The 23,180-nt window shown below is 39.9% G+C and overlaps 2 protein-coding genes across 3 annotated transcripts in view; both read right to left on the reverse strand.

The window, feature by feature from the left end:
* LOC125789903 (NLR family CARD domain-containing protein 3-like) overlaps nt 1-22,133 on the reverse strand; it is a 335,798-nt gene extending 313,665 nt beyond the window's left edge. Inside the window, exons 1-2 of one of the 2 annotated variants that reach the window (XM_049472999.1) lie at nt 20,323-22,133; nt 6,854-7,027 (exon numbers count right to left, since the gene is read on the reverse strand). In XM_049472999.1, the coding sequence (XP_049328956.1) occupies nt 6,854-7,027; nt 20,323-22,118 (1,970 nt within the window). In that variant the 5' untranslated portion in view covers nt 22,119-22,133. Of the gene's footprint in view, nt 1-6,853; nt 7,028-9,037; nt 9,289-20,322 lie in introns of those variants that run through there. The other variant, XM_049472998.1, reaches the window with a different exon arrangement.
* LOC103029152 (NACHT, LRR and PYD domains-containing protein 3-like) overlaps nt 1-23,180 on the reverse strand; it is a 442,571-nt gene that overhangs the window by 139,703 nt on the left and 279,688 nt on the right. The gene's annotated exons all lie outside the window — the stretch shown is intronic.

Consider the following 23,180-nt stretch of genomic DNA (forward strand, 5'->3'; position numbering starts at 1 on the left):
CATTTTATACATGTTGTGTGTGGTGTAGTGAACTCGGTGGATAACTTTATACTGGATAAGTTGTAAATTAGTGTTTCTGATCATGTTGTGATTATTATTACACACCTGGACCCAGAAATCAGCATTAGAAGTTAATGATAAATCTTCTTCCCATTGTTTGCACTGTAAGCTAATAGTAAGATTCAATTGAGATATTATTTTATATATTTTGGATAATATTTTATTTGTTGTAGTAATTCTAAGAAATTCTGAAATTGGTGTAGGCAGGTCTAATGTGATTGGGGTGATTTTTGAACAGGTGATTGATCTTAACTGGTGGTATTGTAAAAATTGAGTTCTCCCAATGCCGTATTTCTGGGTTAATTGTGGTAGTGACATTAAGGTGGTATTGTGATACATGTGTTTGAGGTGTGTGATCCCTTTTCGATTCAAGGTGGGTAGTTTAGTGTTTTTTATCAATGATAAAGTCTGAGTTGTTCCAGATGGGTGAATGACTGGTTGGTGTGAGTACAGAGTTTGTTATCTTGTTAAAATAATGGTGGAAGTTTGGTGCCTCTAGGCCGCCATGTGATTTTGAGTTCTGTAATGTGGTGAGTTTGATTCTGGGTGGTTTATTTTTCCAGTAATATTTAGTTATTGTGGTATTTAGAGTTTGAAACCAGGTGGGTGGGGCTGAATGGGAATAATTGAAAATAAATAATTGATTTTTGGTAATACTGTCATTTTAATTGTATCAATTCTGCCAGCAAGTGAAAGGGGAAGTGTTGTCCAACGGCGGAGATCATCACTTATTGATTTAGTTTAATGAGTTTAAATTGAGTTTAAACAACTCTGACAGCTGGGGGAGACCCTCACACCCAGATATGTGAATTAGTGCACATGGGGATGGGTAGTGTTTTCAGTTTAACATCAGGTTTATTTATGTTTATTGGAGAATTGCAGATATTGACCATTTGATTGAATACTCTTATATTTTTGAATAATTTCCGATTGTTTGGATTGTTTCTTTTATTGAAATAACTGTTTTTTGTAGAAATAGTAAGATATCACCTGCATATAGACTGATTTTATGTTGCATGTTGGGTGTTTGGATTCCTTTAATGTGTGTGTTTTGACGTATCGCTGCTGCTAGCGGTTCTATGAAGATAGAGAATAGATAAGGAGAGAGTGAGCATCTGTCACCATAAACAGGTAAAGAGACTGAATGCAGATGCAGACTTGGTTTATTCAAATAAACAATCCAAAAGACAGGCACGGGTCGAATCACAGGCAAACAGGGTATTCAGAGGAAAAGGCTGAGACGAAGTAAATAAACAAGGCTAGAGGTCAGACTACCAGAAAAACAATACGAATATAATGCTCAGAGCTTAGAGTTCAAATGAAATGCTAAGACTTCGCAGAGAGTCTCTTAACTGGAGCTCCTTTATAGAGCTGGTAATAGAGTTCAGGTGCTCAGGGTGGGGCCGGTGATTAAAACTACGGTGAAGCCAAGCGCTGTTGGGCAGGAGAGGGTGGAGTCGGCGGGCTGACAGCATCCTTGTCTAGTCCCCCGGTGTAGTGTGAAAGGTTGAGATATTACTCCATTGGTGTTGACTGTGGTCTTAGGTGCAGTGTATAAAATCTGTATCCAATTAATAAATGATTCTCCAAACCCGAGTTTGTGCAGTGTGGTGAATAAGAGTTTCCAGTTCACTCTATCAAAGGCTTTCTCTGCATCCAGGGTAACAACTGCTGTTGGTATGTTCTGGTAAGAGGTGTAATCTATTATGTTCACTAATCTGCTCATATTGGTGGATGAATGTCGACCCTTGAGAAATCCAGTTTGATCAGGATGTATTAAATTATGGATTATTGTTTCTATTCTGTTATCTAGAGCCTTGCTGATTATTCTTGTGTCTGTATTTATTAATGATAATGGTCTGTAGCTGGATGGTAGGGTAGGTCTTTGTTTGGTTTAAGGTGAAGGGAGATGATTGCAGTATTCATGTTTGTTGGTAGTTTTGCATTTTGTTTAATTTCTGATATCATTCTGTAAAACAGTTGAGATAGGGATGACCAATAGTGTTTATAAATCTCAGCAGGGAATCCGTCAGGTCCTGGTGCTTTATTGTTAGGAATGTGTTTTAGGGCTTTGTAGAATTCTTCTGGAGATAATGATATTTCAAGTGTATGTTTTTGGTTTTTGGTTAATTTAGGCAGTTTGATGTGGTCCAGGAAGTTACTGATTTCATCTAAGTTGGTTTCATTGTCTCATGAATATACTTTTAAAAAAAAATCTTTAAAGGTGTCGTTAATTTCATCAGGTCTCTGTACTATTTTCCCTGCTGACTTTTTTAGGGTTGGAATAATTGTTTTATCTTTTATTACACTTAATGAGATTTGCTAAATATTTTCCAGATTTATTTGAGTATTCAGTGTTTTCATGTCTCAATCTTTGTAATAAGAATTTAGTTTTCTTGTTTTTTAATTAATTTAGATCATATCTTAGTTGCCGAAGTTCTTTTTGCTTTTCTTCAGATATACTTATTTTACTTATATTCTTTAATTTTTTATTCTAACTTTACCTCATGTACCTTAGTTAGCAATCAGAAACACTATGATAATTTTACTTCTTTTGAGCTTCTTTACACAAGTATAATTAATCCAATTACAAAAAAGAATGCATTTTCTTTAATTAATATCTACAGACCACCAGGGCCCTATTTAGAATTTTTAAAAGAATTTAGTGATTTTGTCACAGACTTAGCAGTAAGTAATGATAAAGTGATTATAGTTGGAGACTTCAACATTCATTTCGAAAAATTGGATGATCCATTAAAAAAGGCATTCACATCGATTTTAGACTCAGTTGGTATTATTCAAAATATAACATGACCTACTCATTACTGTAATCATACTCTGGATTTAGTTTTGACCCTGGGTGTGAGCATAGATAACCCAAATATTCATTCTCAAACCTCCGCAATTTCAGATCATTACCTTCTTTCATTTAAATTACATCTCAGTCATAATATACGTACATCCCCTAGCTACTCTGTAAAACGTTCAATTACGCCTTTTACAGCCCAACAATTTACAGATAAGCTTCCCGATTTATCATCTATAATGTACTTTCCTGTAGACCCAGTAGAACTAGACAAACTAACCGAAGGTTTAGAAAATACCTTTTGCTCTACCTTAGATGTTGTAGCACCCCTTAAACACAAAATAGAGAGACAGAAAAAGCTCGCACCGTGGTACAATGATCAAACTCGTACCTTAAAGCAGTTAGTACGAAATTTAGAGCGTAAATATCGATCAACTAAACTGGAAGTGTTTCACTCTGCGTGGAAAGACAGTCTTGTTAAATATAGAAAAGAACTTAATAAAGCCCGCTTAGCGTATCTGGCCTCACAGATCGAGATAAATAAAAATAATCCTAGAGTTCTCTTTAGTGTTATTTCCAAATTAACTAAAAGCCAGGCAGGTACTGAACCTCAGATTCCAGCCATTCACACCAGCAACGCTTTTATGGACTTCTTCAATAGTAAAATTGAAAACATTCGGGATAAAATTAAACAGATAAATATTACATCCTCTCTGTCATCTGGTGTGGCTGATTTAGAACAAAACCCTGTCACCGAAGTTAGGTTGGAAGTCTTTAACCCACTTCCACAGCTAGAACTAGAGAAAATTATCTCCTCTTCAAACAGCACAACCTGCACACTTGATGCAGTTCCCACAAAATTATTAAAGCAGGTACTACCAGATATAATTAAACCTCTGTTAATGATAGTAAACTCATCACTCACCCTGGGCCATGCACCCGAAGCCTTTAAAACAGCTGTAATAAAACCTCTGATCAAGAAACCAAATCTTGATCCTACTGTACTGTCTAACTATAGACCTATTTCAAACTTACCATTTATTTCTAAGATTTTAGAAAAAGCTGTAGCCCAACAACTTTGCTCTTACCTGCAAAGAAAATCTATGAGAAATTTCAATCTGGATTTAGGCCTCATCATAGCACTGAGACAGCTTTAGTTAAAATAACAAACGATCTACTTACAGCTGCCGACCAAGGCTGTGTTTCCCTACTCGTACTTCTCGATCTGAGCGCAGCCTTTGATACAATAGATCATACTATCCTTTTAGAAAGACTAGAAAACATGGTTGGTGTAACTGGAACTGCATTATCATGGTTTAAATCATACTTAACCGATCGCTACCAGTTTGTGAGGATAAATGATATGTCTTCCAGTTATACCAAGGTAAGATATGGAATTCCACAAGGCTCTATATTAGGACCATTATTATTTACATTATATATGCTCCCACTGGGCAAAGTTATTAGAAAACATGACGTAGATTTTCATTGTTATGCGGATGACACGCAGCTCTTCATCAGACCTGACGACAGAGTGAGATTAAAGAAAATTGAGGATTGTGTAGAAGATGTGAAATTATAAATGTTGCACAACTTCTTCCTATTAAATAGTGAAAAAACAGAAGTTCTCCTATTAGGCCCCAAAGCTGCTAGAAATAAATTATCAGACTTAATGCTAAATCTGGCTGACTTCTCCGTCACCCCTGGTTCAGCAGCTAAAACCCTTGGAGTTATTATAGATTCAGATCTAGCATTCGATAAACACATATCTAATGTTACTAGAACAGCTTTTCTACACCTACGTAACATCGCCAAGCTAAGAAATGCCCTATCACTGCATGATGCAGAAAAATTAGTCCATGCCTTCATTACCTCAAGGCTAGATTATTGTAATGCGCTACTGTCTGGATGTTCCGGCAGTAACTTAAATAAACTTCAGCTAGTTCAAAATGCTGCAGCCAGGGTCCTTAATCAAACTAGAAAATTTGACCATATTAGTCCAGTCCGGTGAGGATGGGGGTTGCTGGGTCCGTGAGGCAGTAGGTAACTGTGGAGGAGAAGTTGTGCTGATTTTCCGCTGTACCTGAGGACTCGCTGACAGAGAAAGCATCAGCCTTGTCCCTGCAGATACCAGCTTCTCCATGGTTGCTGGGAAGTTCAGGTGGGGTGATGATGGGGTGGAGATGGAGGATGATGATGAGGTGGAGATGGAGGATGGTGTGGAGTGTTCATGCAGTTGCGGTGTTTCCGGCAGCTGATACAGAAGAACATGGCTCCCATCCGATAACTCCGCAGTCTCTGTGGGGGGAGGATGTTGTGTCTCTGTAGTGCAGACAGTGTCCTTGGGTGTTAAAGCTGACGTGTCTTCACCAGTGGGAACAGAGAAGTTGCACAGAGAAAAAATTATGTTCTGTGACAGGAATTTGACTCCCCTCTTGTTGGTGTGCAGTCCATCTCGCCTGAAAATCTCTCTTCCCAAAAAAACAGATTGAAATTGTCAATGAAGTTCAGTCCGTTTGACCTGCAGGTTTTCTGAAGCCAAATGTTTTAAAGCCAACAGTCAAGAGAACATATTGCAGCCCCTTGCAGGTAGAGGACCACTGATGAATGTCTGGATGTTGAACTTGTGCAGTGTGGTAAAAAGATCATTAAAGTCTCTTTTAACACCTCAGACTCCTCTTTCTTTGTATCGTTCTTTCCAACATGAACAGTGATTCGTTTCACTGTTCTGTATTCAGCCAGCAGTGCTGGAAGCTTCTCATTCAGTTCAGAAACTGTGATGTTTGGCTCACATCGAACGATGAGTTTCTGATTATTTTTCATGCCATGAACAGAGTCATCCCCAAAACAAGGGTGTCTGCTGAGCCCTGTGGCTCTCCTGGGGTGTTTTGAATGGCTGAATCTTCTGGTTCTTTCTGAATCATACTGGCTGGTATTAGGAAAGTCATTAAGGTCTTGCAGTGACTCAAATCTGTTTTGCAAACTAAGTGACTGGAACTGATTTCCTCTGGCTCTTTGCTCTGATCTCTGAGCAATAGCTTTAGCATTAGCATTAGCCAGATGTGCTATGTTAGCAGGAGTGGAGGATACTACAGAGCTGTATGTGGCATGCCGTTTGGGTTTAGCTCCAATGCTAACCCATTGCTGGTTTTGCCCATATCTTTCAGCTGTACTCACATTACAGATGTCCACATGATCTGCTGGTCCAGTTCTGTTCATCTCCACTGCTCGCTGCTCCGTTAAAAACCTGTTTTCCGCTGGCAGCACTCCCACTCTCAGATGGTCCTCAAACAGCGCAGAAATGCCAGTCCTTAAACTCTGATAACAAGGACCGAATTTTTTTTCCAAAACAGTCATTCTTTGTAGAAGATTGTAGCAGTTCTGGCAGCACTGGTGCTCTGAACCCACACAAGGAGGCATCTTGTAGATTTCTTCTTTAGCACTCTACAGAAACTTTTCTGATTCCTGTGCCTATGGCTCTACTATAAAATGTCCAAAAGAAACTAGAAAAAAATAAAGTAAGAAACAAAATATGGTAGTGCTAGTGCTAATCTAAATAATGAGCTCAGACACTGTAGCTCGAAAATGTCTAAAAATAAAGAAAAGTATGAAAGATAGCAGAGAGAGCAGAGCTAAGCAGAGAAGCGTCTGAACGGCACAGAAGCAGGAAGCAAAAGAACTCATAGTCAGAGCTCGCCTTTTTAGGAGTATTTAAACACCCGCTAATTAAGTGTCAACACCCATAAAAGTGGGAATAAAAAGTAATTTTTTGTTGTTTTTCTAAAAGAATGTTGTATTTGCTAAGCTGAAAAAAATAGAAAGTATATGGTAAAACAATGTTTTCACAACAAAAACACAGCAGTATCCCATTCCCTCCAAATTTATATTTTTCAAGAGATCATGTGTGTGTGTATGTGTGTGTTTTAGAGTGTGTGTATGTGTGTGTGAAGGTGAGATGCTCTGTTTGTTGTATTTAGATGATCTTACCACAGTGTCTCCAGTTTACAGTGTGGATTCTTCAGTCCAGCAGAGAGCAGCTTCACTCCTGAATCCTGCAGTTTATTATTACTCAGGTACAGTTCTCTCAGAGTTGAGGAGTTTGAGCTGAGAGCTGAGGCCAGATCTGCACAGCTTTTATCTGATAGATTACACCCATACAGCCTGAGAGAGAAATGATAATCCATTAGAAACACTGACATATAAACAAAAACACACACCCCTTAGGAAGGAGGTGTAGTAGTATATTTTTGAGATAATTATTATATTCTTTATTATGTATTATTATTATTCTTTTTCTTATTATTACTAATCAGTGAATTAAAATAAGTGCAACTGTAGGTGTTGAAGTGACCTCTTTTCTTGCTTGATTACAAATAAAAAATTTGCCTATATAAAAAAAACAAATACGGATAAATCCTCCCTAACACACATACACACACAAATTTGCAAATACTGATTTCTTTATATAGATAGATAGATAGATAAATAGATAGGTGCTGTCTTACTTTCATGCAGCATAGCACACAGTCTCTTAGTCACTTACTGTTAAACTTCCTGATTTTCAACTCTAGTACACTGTCCGGCAGACTTATTGGAACTAGAAAAACTAATCAGTTGTTTAGAAAATTATTATTTTAGATTGTGTAGCTCCCCTTAAACACAAAAAAGAGAGACAGAAAAAGCTCGCAATGTGTTACAATGATCAAACTCGTACCTTAAAGCAGTTAGTACAAAATTTATAATAATATCGATCAACTAAACTGGAAGTGTTTCATTCTGAGTGGAAAGACAGTCTTGTCAAATATAGAAAAGACCAGGCAGGTAATAAACCTCAGATTCCAGTCATTCACATCAACAAAAACACAGCAGTTCCCCTTTCCCTCCCAAACTATATTTTTCACTTTGTCTCCACTTCTCCACCTGGTATCTGGACTAGGGATGTCCCGATCCAGCTTTTTGAACTTCCGATCCGATACCGATTTTTTTTTGCACTTACGATCCGATACCGATATCGGCCGATACCGATACCGGCCTATCCGAGCATGTATTAAAGTTTAAAGTTATTTAGCCAACTTACTTTGTTGTCAAACTCATGTTGAAAAGCGTTTTACTCTTGATAACAAGTAGCCAGCTGAATTAGGTGTGTTTGAATAATACACAATGGTTGGTAAGGAGAAACTGACCTGTTTATTTAGCAATTAATAAACTCAAAATAGACAAAATAATAAATAACAAACAGAAATGGCGACAGTAAACCAAGGCTTAAAAAGCCATAAGTGCAAATAATATTGTAAATTGTATTAAAAAGCAAAACACACAAACTGAGTAGAAAATAGTCTATTAACAGCATCAGTACTCTTGACTGCTGTACTCATCAGTGCTCTTGAACAAGTGTAAACCAAAGCTTAAAAAAAATCAGTGCAAATATTGTAAACTATTTAAAAGCAAAATGCCTTCTACTCCCCAATCTCCTCCACACTTTGCTGCTCCACCCCATCTACACACTCCCTTCAATACCAACTGTTTGCCCTGCCTGCAGTCCGGGCATGATGGGGAGATTCTTTTTTTACAAAGACAAGCATTTCAGTATGCTCAGGTGTCAGCCTGCTCCTGTGTTAGTAATGTAACCATAATATAATAAATATTTTTTACAAGCAATTAAAGCTAAATTATCAAAATAAGCTACGTTTCACACAGTTTTACCTTTTAGTTGCATAAATAAGAAACATAACATGTTTCATAAACTTTATTTGCAAATAATTGTGAAATTTACCCATACCCACTAGTTGAGATGAGATACTACAATAAGCATAATGACACTAAAACACAACAAGCAAACATCATAATGTTAAGAGAGAAAACTTTATTAAATTCAAAGAAAAATCTCTTCATAAAGGGAGCTAACGCTGCCTCCAGCCGGTCTGACCGGAGTTCATCTTTCCCGGCCCGGGGAGATGCTATGCTCGTTTGCTGAAGGTGTGCTGAAAAATGCGGACCGGATTTTACTCTCACTGGCGAAAACACAGCAAAAACTGGAATGGATTATCTAAATGAGTGCGCTGGAAAACCCGGATCGGACTTTGAAAAAAACTGGATCGGGAGTATGGATCGGCATTTTCTTGTGCCTTTTCTGGACCGAGCACACCTGCTTAATTTAATTTGCATAAGAGATCATGTTTGTGTGTGTGTGTGTGTGTGTGTGTGTGTGAAGGTGAGATTCTCTGTTTGTTGTATTTTGATGATCTTACCACAGTTTCTCCAGTTTACAGTGTGGATTCTTCAGTCCAGCAGAGAGCAGCTTCACTCCTGAATCCTGCAGTTTATTATTATTCAGGTCCAGATCTCTCAGAGTTGAGGAGTTTGAGCTGAGAACTGAGGCCAGATCTGCACAGCTTTTATCTGATAGATTACACCGACCCAGCCTGAGAGAGAAATGATAATCCATTAGAAACACTGACATATAAACACACACCCCTTAGGAAGGAGGTGTATTAGTATATTTTATATACTATTATTTCTTTTCTTATTCTTATTACTCAGTGAACAATTTTTTCTTGCTTGATTACAAATTAAAAATCTGCCTATGTATAAAAAAAAAAATACAGATAAAGTCCTCCCTAACAAACACACACACACACACACACACACACAGCTGCCTCTATCATTATTGTTTAGTAAATTTGCAAATTCTGATTTCTCTTAGTCACTTACTGTTAACCTTTCTGATTTTCAACTGTAGTACACTGTCCAGCAGACTCATTGGAACTAGACAAACTAATCAGTTGTTTAGAAAATGATTATTTTAGATTGTGTAGCTCCCCTTAAACACAAAAAAGAGAGACAAAAAAGCTTGCACCATGGTACAATGATCAAAGTCGTACCTTAAAGCAGTCAGTACAAAATTTATAATAATATCGATCAAATAAACTGAAAGTGTTCTATTCTGCATGGAAAGGCAGTCTTGTCAAATATAGAAAGAACTTAATAAAGCCCACTCAGCGTATCTGGCCTCTTTTGTGTTATTTCCAAATTAACTAAAAACCAGGCAGGTACTGAATCTCAGATTCCAGCCATTCACACCAGCAACGCTTTTATGGACTTCTTTGATAGAAAACTGAAAACATTCAGGATAAAATTCAACAGATAAATATGTCATCTGGTGTGACTGATATAGGACAAAACTCAGTTACTGAAGTTATGATGAGTTTTTAACCCACTTCAACAGGTAGAACTAGAGAAAATTATCTCCTCATCAAACAGCACAACCAGCACACTTGATGCAGTTCCCTCAAAATGACTAAAACAGGTACAGCCGTATATAATTAAACCTCTGTTAATGATAGTAAACTCATCGTTTACCCTGGGGCATGTACCCAAAGTCATTAAAACAGCGGTAATTAAACCTCTGATCAAGAAATGTGAGTGAGAATAAAGAAAATCGAGAAATGTGTAAAAGATGTGAAAACATTGATGTCTCACAATTTTCTCCTATTAAATAATGATAAAACAGAAATTCAAAGCTGCTAGAAATAAATGATCAGACTTAATGTTAAATCTGGCCGACTTCTCCGTCACACCTGGTTCAGTAGCTAAAAACCTTAGTGTTATCATAGGTTCAGATCTAGCATTCGATAAACACATATCTAATGTTACTAGAACAGCTTTTTTTTCACCGAAAAATGAGTAAATGCCTTCATTACCTCAAGGCTAGATTATTGTAATGCACTACTGTCAGTATGTTACTGCAGTAATTAAATAAACTTTAGCTAGTTCAAAATGCTGCAGCCAGGGTCCTTAATAAAACTAGAACATTTGAGCATATTAGTCCAGTCCTATCAGCACTGCACTGCTCCCAGTCAAATTCCGCATAGACTATAAAATTTTCCTGTTAACGTATAAAGCCCTACACAGACTCGCTCCTGAGTATTTACGAGATCTCATCTCCTATTATGAACCACCGTGATTACTTAGATCTCAGGGTGCTGGTTTCTTAGTAGTTCCTAAAATTCAGAGGAGCTCTGCAGGAGGAAGAGCTTTCTCTTATAAAGCGCCTCAACTCTGGAATAATCTCCCCGAATATGTTCAGGACTCAGACACAGTCTGAGTATAGACTGAAAAGTTACTTGTTTAGTTTAGCTTTTGGTAATTAATGTTTTTCACTTTAGATAAGGCTGCAGATCCAGGGGTTCATGGACAGAGGGAATTGTAGGTAAACTGAGATGCTGGTGCTGTTGTTCTCCCACTGCACACGGTCACTCAGGTTTGTGGACGGTGGAGTGGGTGGATGCTGGTGTTTCAGGGTGCCTCCATGTCTATGTTACCTTCTGGCTCTCTGCCTTTAGTTAGGTGGTTTTATTTAGATCTGCTGGAGTCATTTGCCACACTCTGATAATGTTTTATATTCTCTGTTTTACATAAATCCAGTTAAAACTAAATCCATCTCGCTGCTCTTCCGAGTTACTGACTGCCCACCTGTCTGACCCGATACCGATGGATGTTGGACCCCCAGGCTCTCATGTCCCCTGTCCGTCCAGACTGATGGAAGTTTCTGAAGTCAGCTCTTCTCCATCACCCACCACAGATCAGCTGCTCATCATCCATCTTACTCTCCACTACAGATTACATCCAAGCTTACATGAACACTAACTGCTTCCATTAGTTGTGCTGCTTTACTCCAGGATATATAAAACCTATGTGAATGTATAAAACAATTTTTAAAATTAATTTAAAAGCTGTTTGACCAGTGGTAGGATGATCCCCCCTTAAATGTGAGTCTTGGTCCTCCCAAGGTTTCTTCCTCTTACAGCTCTGAGGGAGTTTTTCCTCCACACTCTCTGGGTTTTTTTTGTATTCTGCATATTTTTTGTTTAGTGTTTTGCCTGATTCTTTGTCCTGTGATCATGTTTCTGTAAAGCTGCTTTGTGACATCAGTTGTAAAAAGTGCTATACAAATAAATTTGATTTGATTTTATAATGAATCATCATTTAATCCCCCCATGAATTAACTGTGACACTGATCATCTATCAGTCTGGAAAAGGTTACAAAGTCATTTCTAAAGCTTTGGGACTCCAGAGAACCACAGTGAGAGCTATTATTCACTAATGGAGAAAACATGAAACACTGGTGAACCTTCCCAGGAGTGACCGGCCGATCAAAATTACTCCAAAACAACACAAAACCACATCTAAAGAATTGCAGGTCTCACCTGGCTCAGTTAAGGTGAGTGTTGAAGAAGAGCAAAATTCCTCCACAGAGATGTGAAAGACTCATTAACAGTTATCACAAACTCTTGATTTCAGTTGTTGCCGCCGGTGACACAATCGAGTTATTAGGTTTAGGGGAAAATTATTTTTCAGATAGGGCCAGGTTAGTTTGAATAGTTGTTTTCTCTGAATAAATGAAATTACAGTAGCTTCTGTTTGTGTTTTTTGCTACTTTTTAATTATTGTTTATCTTTGCAATATATTTTTGACAAGGCAACTTAATAAATCTGTGCTCTCTCAAATCATGCTAGTAGAGAGTTTTGGTTTGTTTTTTCACCATAAAAGTGCTTCTTTCACTCTCCTGCTCCACCGCTGCACCGCTGGTATGTGTCGCTGGTCTCACTACTGGACTATCAGTCCTGCCTGAGAGTTCAGGATGTCATCATCTACCTGTTCAACAGAGTTTATGCTCACCTACACAGATCAGTCAGCACTGTGAGGGTCATGGTTTTTGATTTCTTCACTGCATTTAACAGCATTCGACCTGATCTTCTGGGTGACAAGCTGACAACAGTGCAAGCAGATGCCGCCCTTGTCTCCTGGATTGTAGACTACCTGACCGACGGGCCACAGTACAGTGGTGTGAAAAATATTTGTTCCCTACAGGTTTCTTGGGTTTTTGCTTTTTTGTCATACTTACATTTTTCTGATTATCAAACAAAGATAACCTGAGTAAAAATAAAAATCACTGTTATTATTAAATTATAATTTTATTTATTAAAAGGAAAAAAGTATCCGAACCAATCTAGCCCTGTGTAAGAAGTGTTTGCCCCCAAAACCTAATTACTTGTTTGTGCCACTCTTGGCGGCAACAACTGTAATCAGCTTTACTGATAACGAGTCTTTCTCATTTCTGTGGAGGAATTTTGTTCCACTTTTCTTTACAGAATGATTTTAATTCAGACACATTGGAGGATTTTCCAGCATAAACATCCTGTTTAAGATCATCCACAGCATCTCAATTAGACTTTGACTAGACCCTCCAAAAACCTTCATTTAGTTTTATTAATCCATTCAGATGTTAACTGTTTGTGTGCTTTGGATCATTGTCCTGCTGCAGAACCCAAGTACTCTTGAGCTTGAGCCAGAGATTCTCCTTCAGGATTGTCTGGTAAACAGCAGAATTCCTGATTCCATCAATTACAGCAAGTTATTCAGCAGCCCCAGACCATCACACTACCACCACCATGTTTTACGTTCAGTATGATGTTCTTTTTCTGAAATTATGATGTAACGGGACACACACCTTCCAAAAAGTTCCACTTTTGTCATGTACAAATAATAGTTAAGATGTTTGTTGACAAATGTGAAATAAGTTGTTGTTTTTTTAGGTCAGTTTTTGCCTAGAAACTCTCCCATGGAGACCATATTAACCCAGTCTCTTTCTTATTATTGAATCATTAACACTGATCTTAACTAAGGCAAGTAAGACCTGTAGTTCTTAAATGTTGTTCAGGGTTTTTTGTGACCTCCTGGATGAGTTGTTCATGCCCTTTTGGTATAATTTTGGTCAGCTGGACTCCTGAGAAGATTCACCAGTGTTCCATGTTTTCTACATTAGTGAATAATAGTGAATCACTGTGGTTCACTGGAGTCCCAAAGCTTTTGAAATGACTTTGTTTCCTTTTCCAGACTGATAGATGATCAATTACTTTGTTTTTTCGTTTGTATTTGAATTTCGTAACATTGGGGTATAATGTGTTGTTTTTGAGATCTTTTATCTGCTTCATGTTGTCAGACAGGTGATATCCAAGCGAGATTGGATTGCTGGTACCAGTAAAACTGTGAGTGTGTGCTCTGAAATCAATTAACTAAAACACTGTAACGGGTGATAAGATGGCTGGCTTTATTGGGCATATTGGTGCTTTTGATGAAAGTGTTGAACAGTGGAACAGTGGAAGATTTGAGTATTTTGTCGAAGCAAATGGCGTCACTGCGGAGAAGACAGTGTCGACTTTTCTAAGTGTCATGGGCGCTAAAACATTTAACTTGCTCCGTAGATTAGTACAACCAGCAAAGCCTGGTGACAAAACATATGCAGACATCGTGACCATTCTCGGGTCACATTTTTCACCGAAGCCCCTGGTGATAGCTGAAAGGTTTAGTTTTCACAAGAGGGGCCAGGAGGAGGGAAAGAGTGTGACGGAGCATTGTGAATTTGGAGAAGTCTTAAACAACACAATAAGGGACAGACTAGTGTGCGGACTCAGGAGTGAAGCCATTCAAAAACGGCTGCTGAGTGAAAGTAACCTAACGCTGCAAAAAGCTACTGAAATTAGTGTGAGCATGGAGCTGGCTGCAAAAGAAGCGCAGCATCTCAGCAATACAAGTAAAATGAACAAAATAGTGACTGAAGCACACGGGTCCAAAAACATCACCTGTTATCGCTGTGGGAAGTTAGGGCATCATGCAGGTGAATGCGGGTGCAAAGATTTACTATGCAGAAGCTGTGGAAAGAAAGGCCACATCGAGCCTGCCTGTAAATGAAAAAAAAAACGCAGACAAAAGTGCAAAACCGAAATCTAACAAAGCAGCAAATATGTCAGAAAAAGAGATCTGTACACGCAGTGCATTCCAATATGGTGAGAAATACTGATGATCATGATTCATCTGCAGAGGAGGTGATGCTAAAGATTCTGGCTGTAGAGGGAGACTCGAAAGGCTACTGGGTTACACCTCTTCTAAATGGACAGTCAGATCGTATGGAGATAGACACTGGAGCTGCTGTTTCAATTGTATCAGACAGCGTGTACTGCAGCTCCCTGAAACATGTGCCTTTAGAACCCACTGATATTGTGCTAAAAACCTACACTGGAGAACGTGTGGACATTAAAGGTGTAGTTGATGTAGAAGTACAATTAAATGGTCAGTCAGCAAAGCTGTCACTCTACACTGTCAAAGGCAACTATCCAGCACTCCTAGGCCGCTCATGGTTAGAGAAGATCTGTTTGGATTGGCCCGCAGTTCGTGTGGTGTCCAAGGGTGTCACTGGCCTCTCAGCTGTGTTAGACAAACACTCAGAAGTGTTCAAGGATGAGCTGGGCACCATGAAAGGAGTCACAGTGAAACTGGATGTTAAACCTGATAGTAAACCCAGGTTTTTAAAGGCTCGACCTGTACCATATGCAATAAGGCCAAAGCTAAAAGCAGCACTAGAGGCCCTGGAAAAAAATGACGTTCTGGAGTCAGTAAGTGGGCCACTCCCATTGTACCTGTCCTATAAAAAGATGGGGCGGTCCGAATCTGTGGTGATTTTAAGTTCACAGTGAATCCAGTGTTGTCAGTAGAGCAGTATCCTCTGCCAAACATCAAGGACCTTTTTGCAGGACTAGCTGGAGGCCAGCACTTCAGTAAAATTGATCTGATGCAGGTAGATGAGAGCTGTAGGGAGCTGCTCACAATCGTGATGCATAAAGGGTTGTTCAGATATAAGAGGCTTCCTTTTGGTGTCACTTCGGCACCATCGCTGTTCCAAAGAGCTATGGACCAAATCCTGAGTAACCTGCCAGGTGTCCAGTGTTACCTGGACAATATTTTAATTAAGGGAAAATGAAGCATGCACTAAAAGCATCTCAAGGACAAGCATCACTTCACCAGCGTCTGAACAGCTTTTTGCTGTCATATCAAAGCACGACTCATGCCACAACCAAGGTTTCTCCAGCTGCTCTGATGCTGAAAAGATCATTGCGCACAAAACTTGACCTGTTGAGACCTTCCAGTGTCAAAGATGTAGTTCAACGTCAAAAACAAGCACAGGTTCACAGGAGAGAGGGGAGAGCAAAAAGCAGAGTGTTTCACCAAGGGGACAATGTGCTTGCACGCAATTACACTTCAGGACCAAAATGGGTTCCAGCTTCTGTAATTGCTCAAACTGGTCCTGTGTCCTACACCGTCCGAACAACTGATGATGCTGTTTGGAGACGTCATGCAGACCAACTGCTGCAAGGATCCACAAGCACTCCACAACCCAGCGAGCCTGACATACAACTGCCTGAAACAGTCACTATGGAGCTGTCATCACCATCTTCATGTCAGCTAACTTCTAAAGGAGGATCAGACGATGACACCGCTGTTTCTGTGTCGGTGCCAGTGCCAAGCAGTGAACGGCGTTATCCTGTAAGAGAACGACGTCCACCTGCTAGGTTGGCATATTAGTTAGTGCTTAACCTGCAAGACGGGGCAGAATAATCCCCATGGTTAAGTCAGGGATTGAGCAGTCTACTCAACCCTGTAGATAAAGAAATATATATACTGACTTGTTCTTATTGGACTCATTTTTGTTAGTTCTTAAGATGGGACCTGGTTCAACATAGTGAGACGTTGCTAAGTTCTAAGAGGAGAGATTTGTTTTAAAAAAAAAAAGAAAGGAGAACTTTTTATTTAGGGGTGGAGGAATGTGATGTATTTTGTACGCATTGACCCTTTTGTTGTACTGTAGTTGTGATGATGCACTGTGTGCTGGGATATGTAGTCGCCCGTAGTGTGTAATAGCAAAACAACAAGTAAAGCAGTCTCCAGTTTAGAGCACAGCACATCTCTGTCTCTGTCTGATTCTTTAATGTATATCCAGTACTAAAGGACGTACTGCCGATATAACAAATGGTGACGAGTGGAAAGAAGCACCCGCGTTGTTTTGTGAGTGTTATCAGACAGCATTTGGTGTTTTGCTGCGCGGGCGCGCTGGGGAAAAGCGCGAGCAAACTCCCGACCGAATTGGACACACTGGCTGGACGGGTGGTTAAACGGAGGGAAAAAAAGGCTGGACCTCGAAAACAAGCGAGATTGGATTGCTGGTACCAGTAAAACTGTGAGTGTGTGCTCTGAAATCAGGACCGCGCTGTGAAAATAATTAACTAAAACACTGTAACGGGTGATAAGATGGCTGGCTTTATTGGGCATATTGGTGCTTTTGATGAAAGTGTTGAACAGTGGAACAGTGGAAGATTTGAGTATTTTGTCGAAGCAAATGGCGTCGCTGCAGAGAAGACAGTGTCGACTTTTCTAAGTGTCATGGGCGCTAAAACATTTAACTTGCTCCGTAGATTAGTAAAACCAGCAAAGCCTGGTGACAAAACATATGCAGACATCGTGACCATTCTCGGGTCACATTTTTCACCGAAGCCCCTGGTGATAGCTGAAAGGTTTCGTTTTCACAAGAGGGGCCAGGAGGAGGGAAAGAGTGTGACGGAGCATTGTGAATTTGGAGACGTCTTAAACAACACAATAAGGGACAGACTAGTGTGCGGACTCAGGAGTGAAGCCATTCAAAAACGGCTGCTGAGTGAAAGTAACCTAACGCTGCAAAAAGCTACTGAAATTAGTGTGAGCATGGAGCTGGCTGCAAAAAAAGAGCAGCATCTCAGCAATACAAGTAAAATGAACAAAATAGTGACTGAAGCACACGGGTCCAAAAACATCACCTGTTATCGCTGTGGGAAGTTAGGGCATCATGCAGGTGAATGCGGGTGCAAAGATTTACTATGCAGAAGCTGTGGAAAGAAAGGCCACATTGAGCGTGCCTGTAAATGGAAAAAAAACGCAGACAAAAGTGCAAAACCGAAATCTAACAAAGCAGCAAATATGTCAGAAAAAGAGATCTGTACACGCAGTGCATTCCAATATGGTGAGAAATACTGATGATCATGATTCATCTGCAGAGGAGGTGATGCTAAAGATTCTGGCTGTAGAGGGAGACTCGAAAGGCTACTGGGTTACACCTCTTCTAAATGGACAGTCAGTTCGTATGGAGATAGACACTGGAGCTGCTGTTTCAATTGTATCAGACAGCGTGTACTGAAACATGTGCCTTTAGAACCCACTGATATTGTGCTAAAAACCTACACTGGAGAACGTGTGGACATTAAAGGTGTAGTTGATGTAGAAGTCCAATTAAATGGTCAGTCAGCAAAGCTGTCACTCTACACTGTCAAAGGCAACTATCCAGCACTCCTAGGCCGCTCATGGTTAGAGAAGATCTGTTTGGATTGGCCCGCAGTTCGTGTGGTGTCCAAGGGTGTCACTGGCCTCTCAGCTGTGTTAGACAAACACTCAGAAGTGTTCAAGGATGAGCTGGGCACCATGAAAGGAGTCACAGTGAAACTGGATGTTAAACCTGATAGTAAACCCAGGTTTTTAAAGGCTCGACCTGTACCATATGCAATAAGGCCAAAGGTAAAAGCAGCACTAGAGGCCCTGGAAAAAAATGACGTTCTGGAGTCAGTAAGTGGGCCACTCCCATTGTACCTGTCCTATAAAAAGATGGGGCGGTCCGAATCTGTGGTGATTTTAAGTTCACAGTGAATCCAGTGTTGTCAGTAGAGCAGTATCCTCTGCCACACATCAAGGACCTTTTTGCAGGACTAGCTGGAGGCCAGCACTTCAGTAAAATTGATCTGATGCAGGTAGATGAGAGCTGTAGGGAGCTGCTCACAATCGTGATGCATAAAGGGTTGTTCAGATATAAGAGGCTTCCTTTTGGTGTCCTTATGGACCTAATCCTGAGTAACCTGCCAGGTGTCCAGTGTTACCTGGACAATATTTTAATTACGGGAAAATGAAGCATGCACTAAAAGCATCTCAAGGACAAGCATCACTTCACCAGCGTCTGAACAGCTTTTTGCACGACTCATGCCACAACCAAGGTTTCTCCATCCTCTCTGATGCTGAAAAGATCATTGCGCACAAAACTTGACCTGTTGAGACCTTCCAGTGTCAAAGATGTAGTTCAACGTCAAAAACAAGCACAGGTTCACAGGAGAGAGGGGAGAGCAAAAAGCAGAGTGTTTCACCAAGGGGACAATGTGCTTGCACACAATTACACTTTAGGACCAAAATGGGTTCCAGCTTCTGTAATTGCTCATTAGTGATCTCAAAGGCTCTAAATGACAATATTTTACTTTGTGGTTTTATTGTAATTCAGAGCATTTGTTTGCAGAAAATAAGAAATGGTCAAATTAACCAAAAAGATGCAGAGCTTTCAAACCTCAAATAATGCAAAGAAAACAAGTCTTTCATACTGCTTTTGGGTGACCATATGCCACTCCCGGGGCAAACATTCAAAAGGTTCAGCATGGTATGATGGCCTGTGACCATCTATCTTCCTCTTCATTAAATTCCAGAGGTTTTAAATGGGGTTCAGGGCTGGAGATTGGGCTAGCCATGACAGGGTCTTGATCTGGTGGTCCTTCATCCACACCTTTATTGATCTAGCTGTGGAATTGAGCATTGTCCTGTTGGCGGCGTGAGCCGGGAGCAAAACATGATGCTTTTTCGTTTATATTATTCTTAAAAAAAATAAACAATGTTTTTTTTATTGTAGTGTTAGAGTTTTATGTTGCACTATGGTTACACTTTTGTACTTTATGTTTGTCTATTGTATTGTTGTTCCATGTTGCACTGTGGTTCCAGGGGAACGTAATTTCACTACACTGTGTACCTGTACTCAGATGGAATGACAATAAAAACATCTTGACTTGACTTGGAAAATCCAGTCCCCAGATTTAGGGAACATTGCCAGAGCAGAAGGAAGCAGGTTTTCGTCCAGGATAACCTTGTATGATTCATGGGTCATTCACAAAGACCAAACTGTCCAATTCCAGACTGTTCTTTCCATGCACTTCACCCTAGCTGCCATTTGCCATTCTTTTTATTGGTCTCTTGATGTCATACTGCGATTGCTAACTGACATTTAACTATTGCATTGAATTATTTAAGGTTTGAAAGCACTGTACCTTCTTCATTATTTTGACAATTTCTCATTTTCTGCAAACAAATGTTTTAAATGACAAAATTTGTATTTGTAACTTGGGAGAAATGTTGTCAGTGGTTTATTGAATAAAACCACAATATTCATTTTACTTAAATATATACCTATAAATCGTAAAATCAGAATATATATATATATATATATATATATATATATATATATATATATATATATATATATATATATATATATATGTGTGTGTGATCAGACTAATAGAAATACTTAAAAATGATGTGAAATAAACTCTTTTTACACAGAATTACATGTTTTTTTCTCTCAAGTTTAAACAGCTGTTTTGGAGATACTTGTGTTTTATTGGACAACGACGATATTCAGTATATTACACACAATCATATAGATTATAGTGAGTGGGAAATCATCAACAAATCAGTATTAAACAGTAAAAAGTAAATATGAAAATACTCACTCAGCTCTTCTGGACACTTTAATCACCGGCATCAACCTCAGAAGACATTCCTCTGAAGTCTCAAATTTCCACAGATTAAACTCATCCAGCTCCTCTTCTGAATTCAGCATCACAAACGCCACAGCTGACCACTGATCAGGAGAGAGAGTAACTCTACTGAGATCACTGGAACGTCCTCTGTTCAGGTATTTCTGGACTTCCTGCACTAGAGAATGATCATTCAGTTCATTCAGACAGTGGAACAGACTGATAGTTTTCTCTGGAGAGGGATTCTCCCTGATCTTCTGCTTGATGTACTTCACTACTTTCTCTTTACTGTGAGAGATGTTCTCTGTCTGTATCAGAAGACCTCGTAAGAGAGTCTGATTGGACTCCAGTGAGAGACCCAGAAGGAATCGGAGGAAAAGGTCCAGGTGTCCGTTCTCACTCTGTAAGGCCTTGTTCACGGCTCTCTTCAGGAAGTCAGACATTGTTCCTTTTTTGTAGAAACCAAATCCACTGTGTTGGTGTTGCAGCACATTTCTGTTGTTGGAGATGAAGGACAGAAACTCATATAAAGCAGCCAGAAACTCCTGAACACTCAGATGCACAAAGCTGAAAACCTTCCCCAGGTGAAGTCCAAACTCCTGTCTGAAGATCTGGGTGCACACTCCTGAGTACACGGACACTTCTCTGACATCAATGCTGCACTCTCTCAGATCTTCCTCATAGAAGATCAGGTTTCCTTTCTCCAGCTGTTGGAAAGCCAGTTTTCCCAGAGCCAGAATAATCTTTCTAGTCTGTTTAAGATCACTTTTTCTTTGGTACTTCTGGCTGCGGTGTTTGATCTGAAAGATAAGGAAGTGTGTGAACATTTGAGTCAGAGTCTTGGGGATCTCTCCTCCCTCTGCTTCACCCAACATCCTCTCTAGAACAGTGGCTGAGATCCAGCAGAAGACTGGGATGTGGCACATGATGTAGAGGCTTCTGGAGGACTTCATGTATGTGATGATTCTTTCAGCAAGGCTCTGATCTCTGATCCTTTTCCTGAAGTATTCCTCTTTCTGAGGGTCACTGAACCCTCGTACCTCTGTTACCTGATCAATACAGTCAGGAGGGATCTGATTGGCTGCTGCTGGTCGAGTAGTTATCCATAGGAGAGCAGAGGGAAGCAGGTTCCCCTGGATGAGGTTTGTCAGCAGCACATCCACTGAGGCTGACTGTGTTACATCAGATACTCTCTTATTGTTCTGGAAATCTAGAGGAAGTCGACATTCATCCAGACCATCAAAGATGAACATGATCTTGTAGCTCTTATAATGTCTTGTTTTTAAATCTTGTGTTTCTGGGAAGAAGCACTGAAGGATATTCACCAGACTAAGCTTCGTCTCCTTCATCAGATTCAGCTCTCTAAAAGGAAGTGGAAATATGAAGGGAACATCCTGATTGGCTTTTCCTTCAGTCCAGTCCAGAATGAACTTCTGCACAGAGACTGTTTTTCCAATTCCAGCAACTCCTTTAGTCAGCACAGTTCTGATGGACTGGTCTTTAAAGAGGTCGTTACATTTGATGGGTGTCTCCTGTGTTGCTGGTCTCCTGGATGCTGCTTCAATCTGTCTGACCTCATGTTCATTATTGACCTCTCCACTCCCTCCCTCTGTGATGTACAGCTCTGTGTAGATCTCATTCAGAAGGGTTGAGGTTCCAGGATCTGAGATTCCTTCATTAATTTTCTGAAATTTCTCCTTTAGAGTAGATTTCAGCTTTCGATGACAGGATGGAGCCAGTTCTAACAGAAATAGAAAAAGCAATATCATTAAATATGGTGAAGTATTAAATATATACTAAAAATGTGCTGTCACTAAAGGCTGTTTACAAAAAAATGAAACTAGTGTAATTCATGCACATATAAAGTATTATGTAAATGATCTAATCACTGGTCTGCAGTTTGTTAGCGAGGTCTGTCTGGTTCATGTTTCTCAGGACGTGCAGTGTGATCTTCAGCGCTCCCTCTCTGACACCACTCTGATCCTCCTCATCCTCCTCCTCTCTCCCAGAGCATGCTGGGTAATCCAGGTTCTTCAGCATCTTCAGAAACCTCTCCAGCTGATTCTTTACCAGAGAGATGACTTTGTGCTCCAGTTCCTGATTAAACACATGGTAAGAAATGGTAGTAAGACAAGAACTGATAAAATTTACATGAAATAATTTGTGGTTTATATGAATATAATATTTTGGATAAGGGATGTTGTTACAAGGGAGTCGGAGGGGTGTGAAGGAGGAGGAGGACGTAAGTGCAAAGATATTTATTATAATTAAACAGACAAGATAAATCAAAATAAACAAAACGCGGGTAACGCAAAAACAAGGCTTGGATGATATAAACAAGAAACACAGACTAAGAAACTAAGACAAGGAAACATACGGGTAGCAAGGATACATACTGGATACCGGATACAAGATACAAAAGACAAAAGACTCGACACTGAACATTCTAACAGAGGGGCTTAAATACAAGAGGAGAGTGAGAAACACCTGGGCTAGGAAGACGAGGGGGCGGGGTTACAAACAGGACACAGGTGAGAACACTGATGCTACAGGGCAGGGCTGGGGCGGAGCTAGGGTGGAGACAAATACTAACAACAACAATAGCACATGGCTGTGAACACTGACAGGAAAACAGAGGGGCAGGAGCACAAGAGACCAAACGAGGGAGAAACAGAAGACAGACAAAGGCTAAACTGTGACATTACCCCCCCTCAACGGCGCCACTACCAGAGGCGCCGAGAGAGAGGGAACAGGGACTGGACAGGGGACACGAACGGAGACTGGACAGAGGACTGGACATTAGACTGGGACAGAGACTGGACTGTGGAGGA

Source organism: Astyanax mexicanus, unplaced genomic scaffold, assembly GCF_023375975.1.
Source record: "Astyanax mexicanus isolate ESR-SI-001 unplaced genomic scaffold, AstMex3_surface scaffold_32, whole genome shotgun sequence".
Taxonomy (NCBI): domain Eukaryota; kingdom Metazoa; phylum Chordata; class Actinopteri; order Characiformes; family Acestrorhamphidae; genus Astyanax; species Astyanax mexicanus.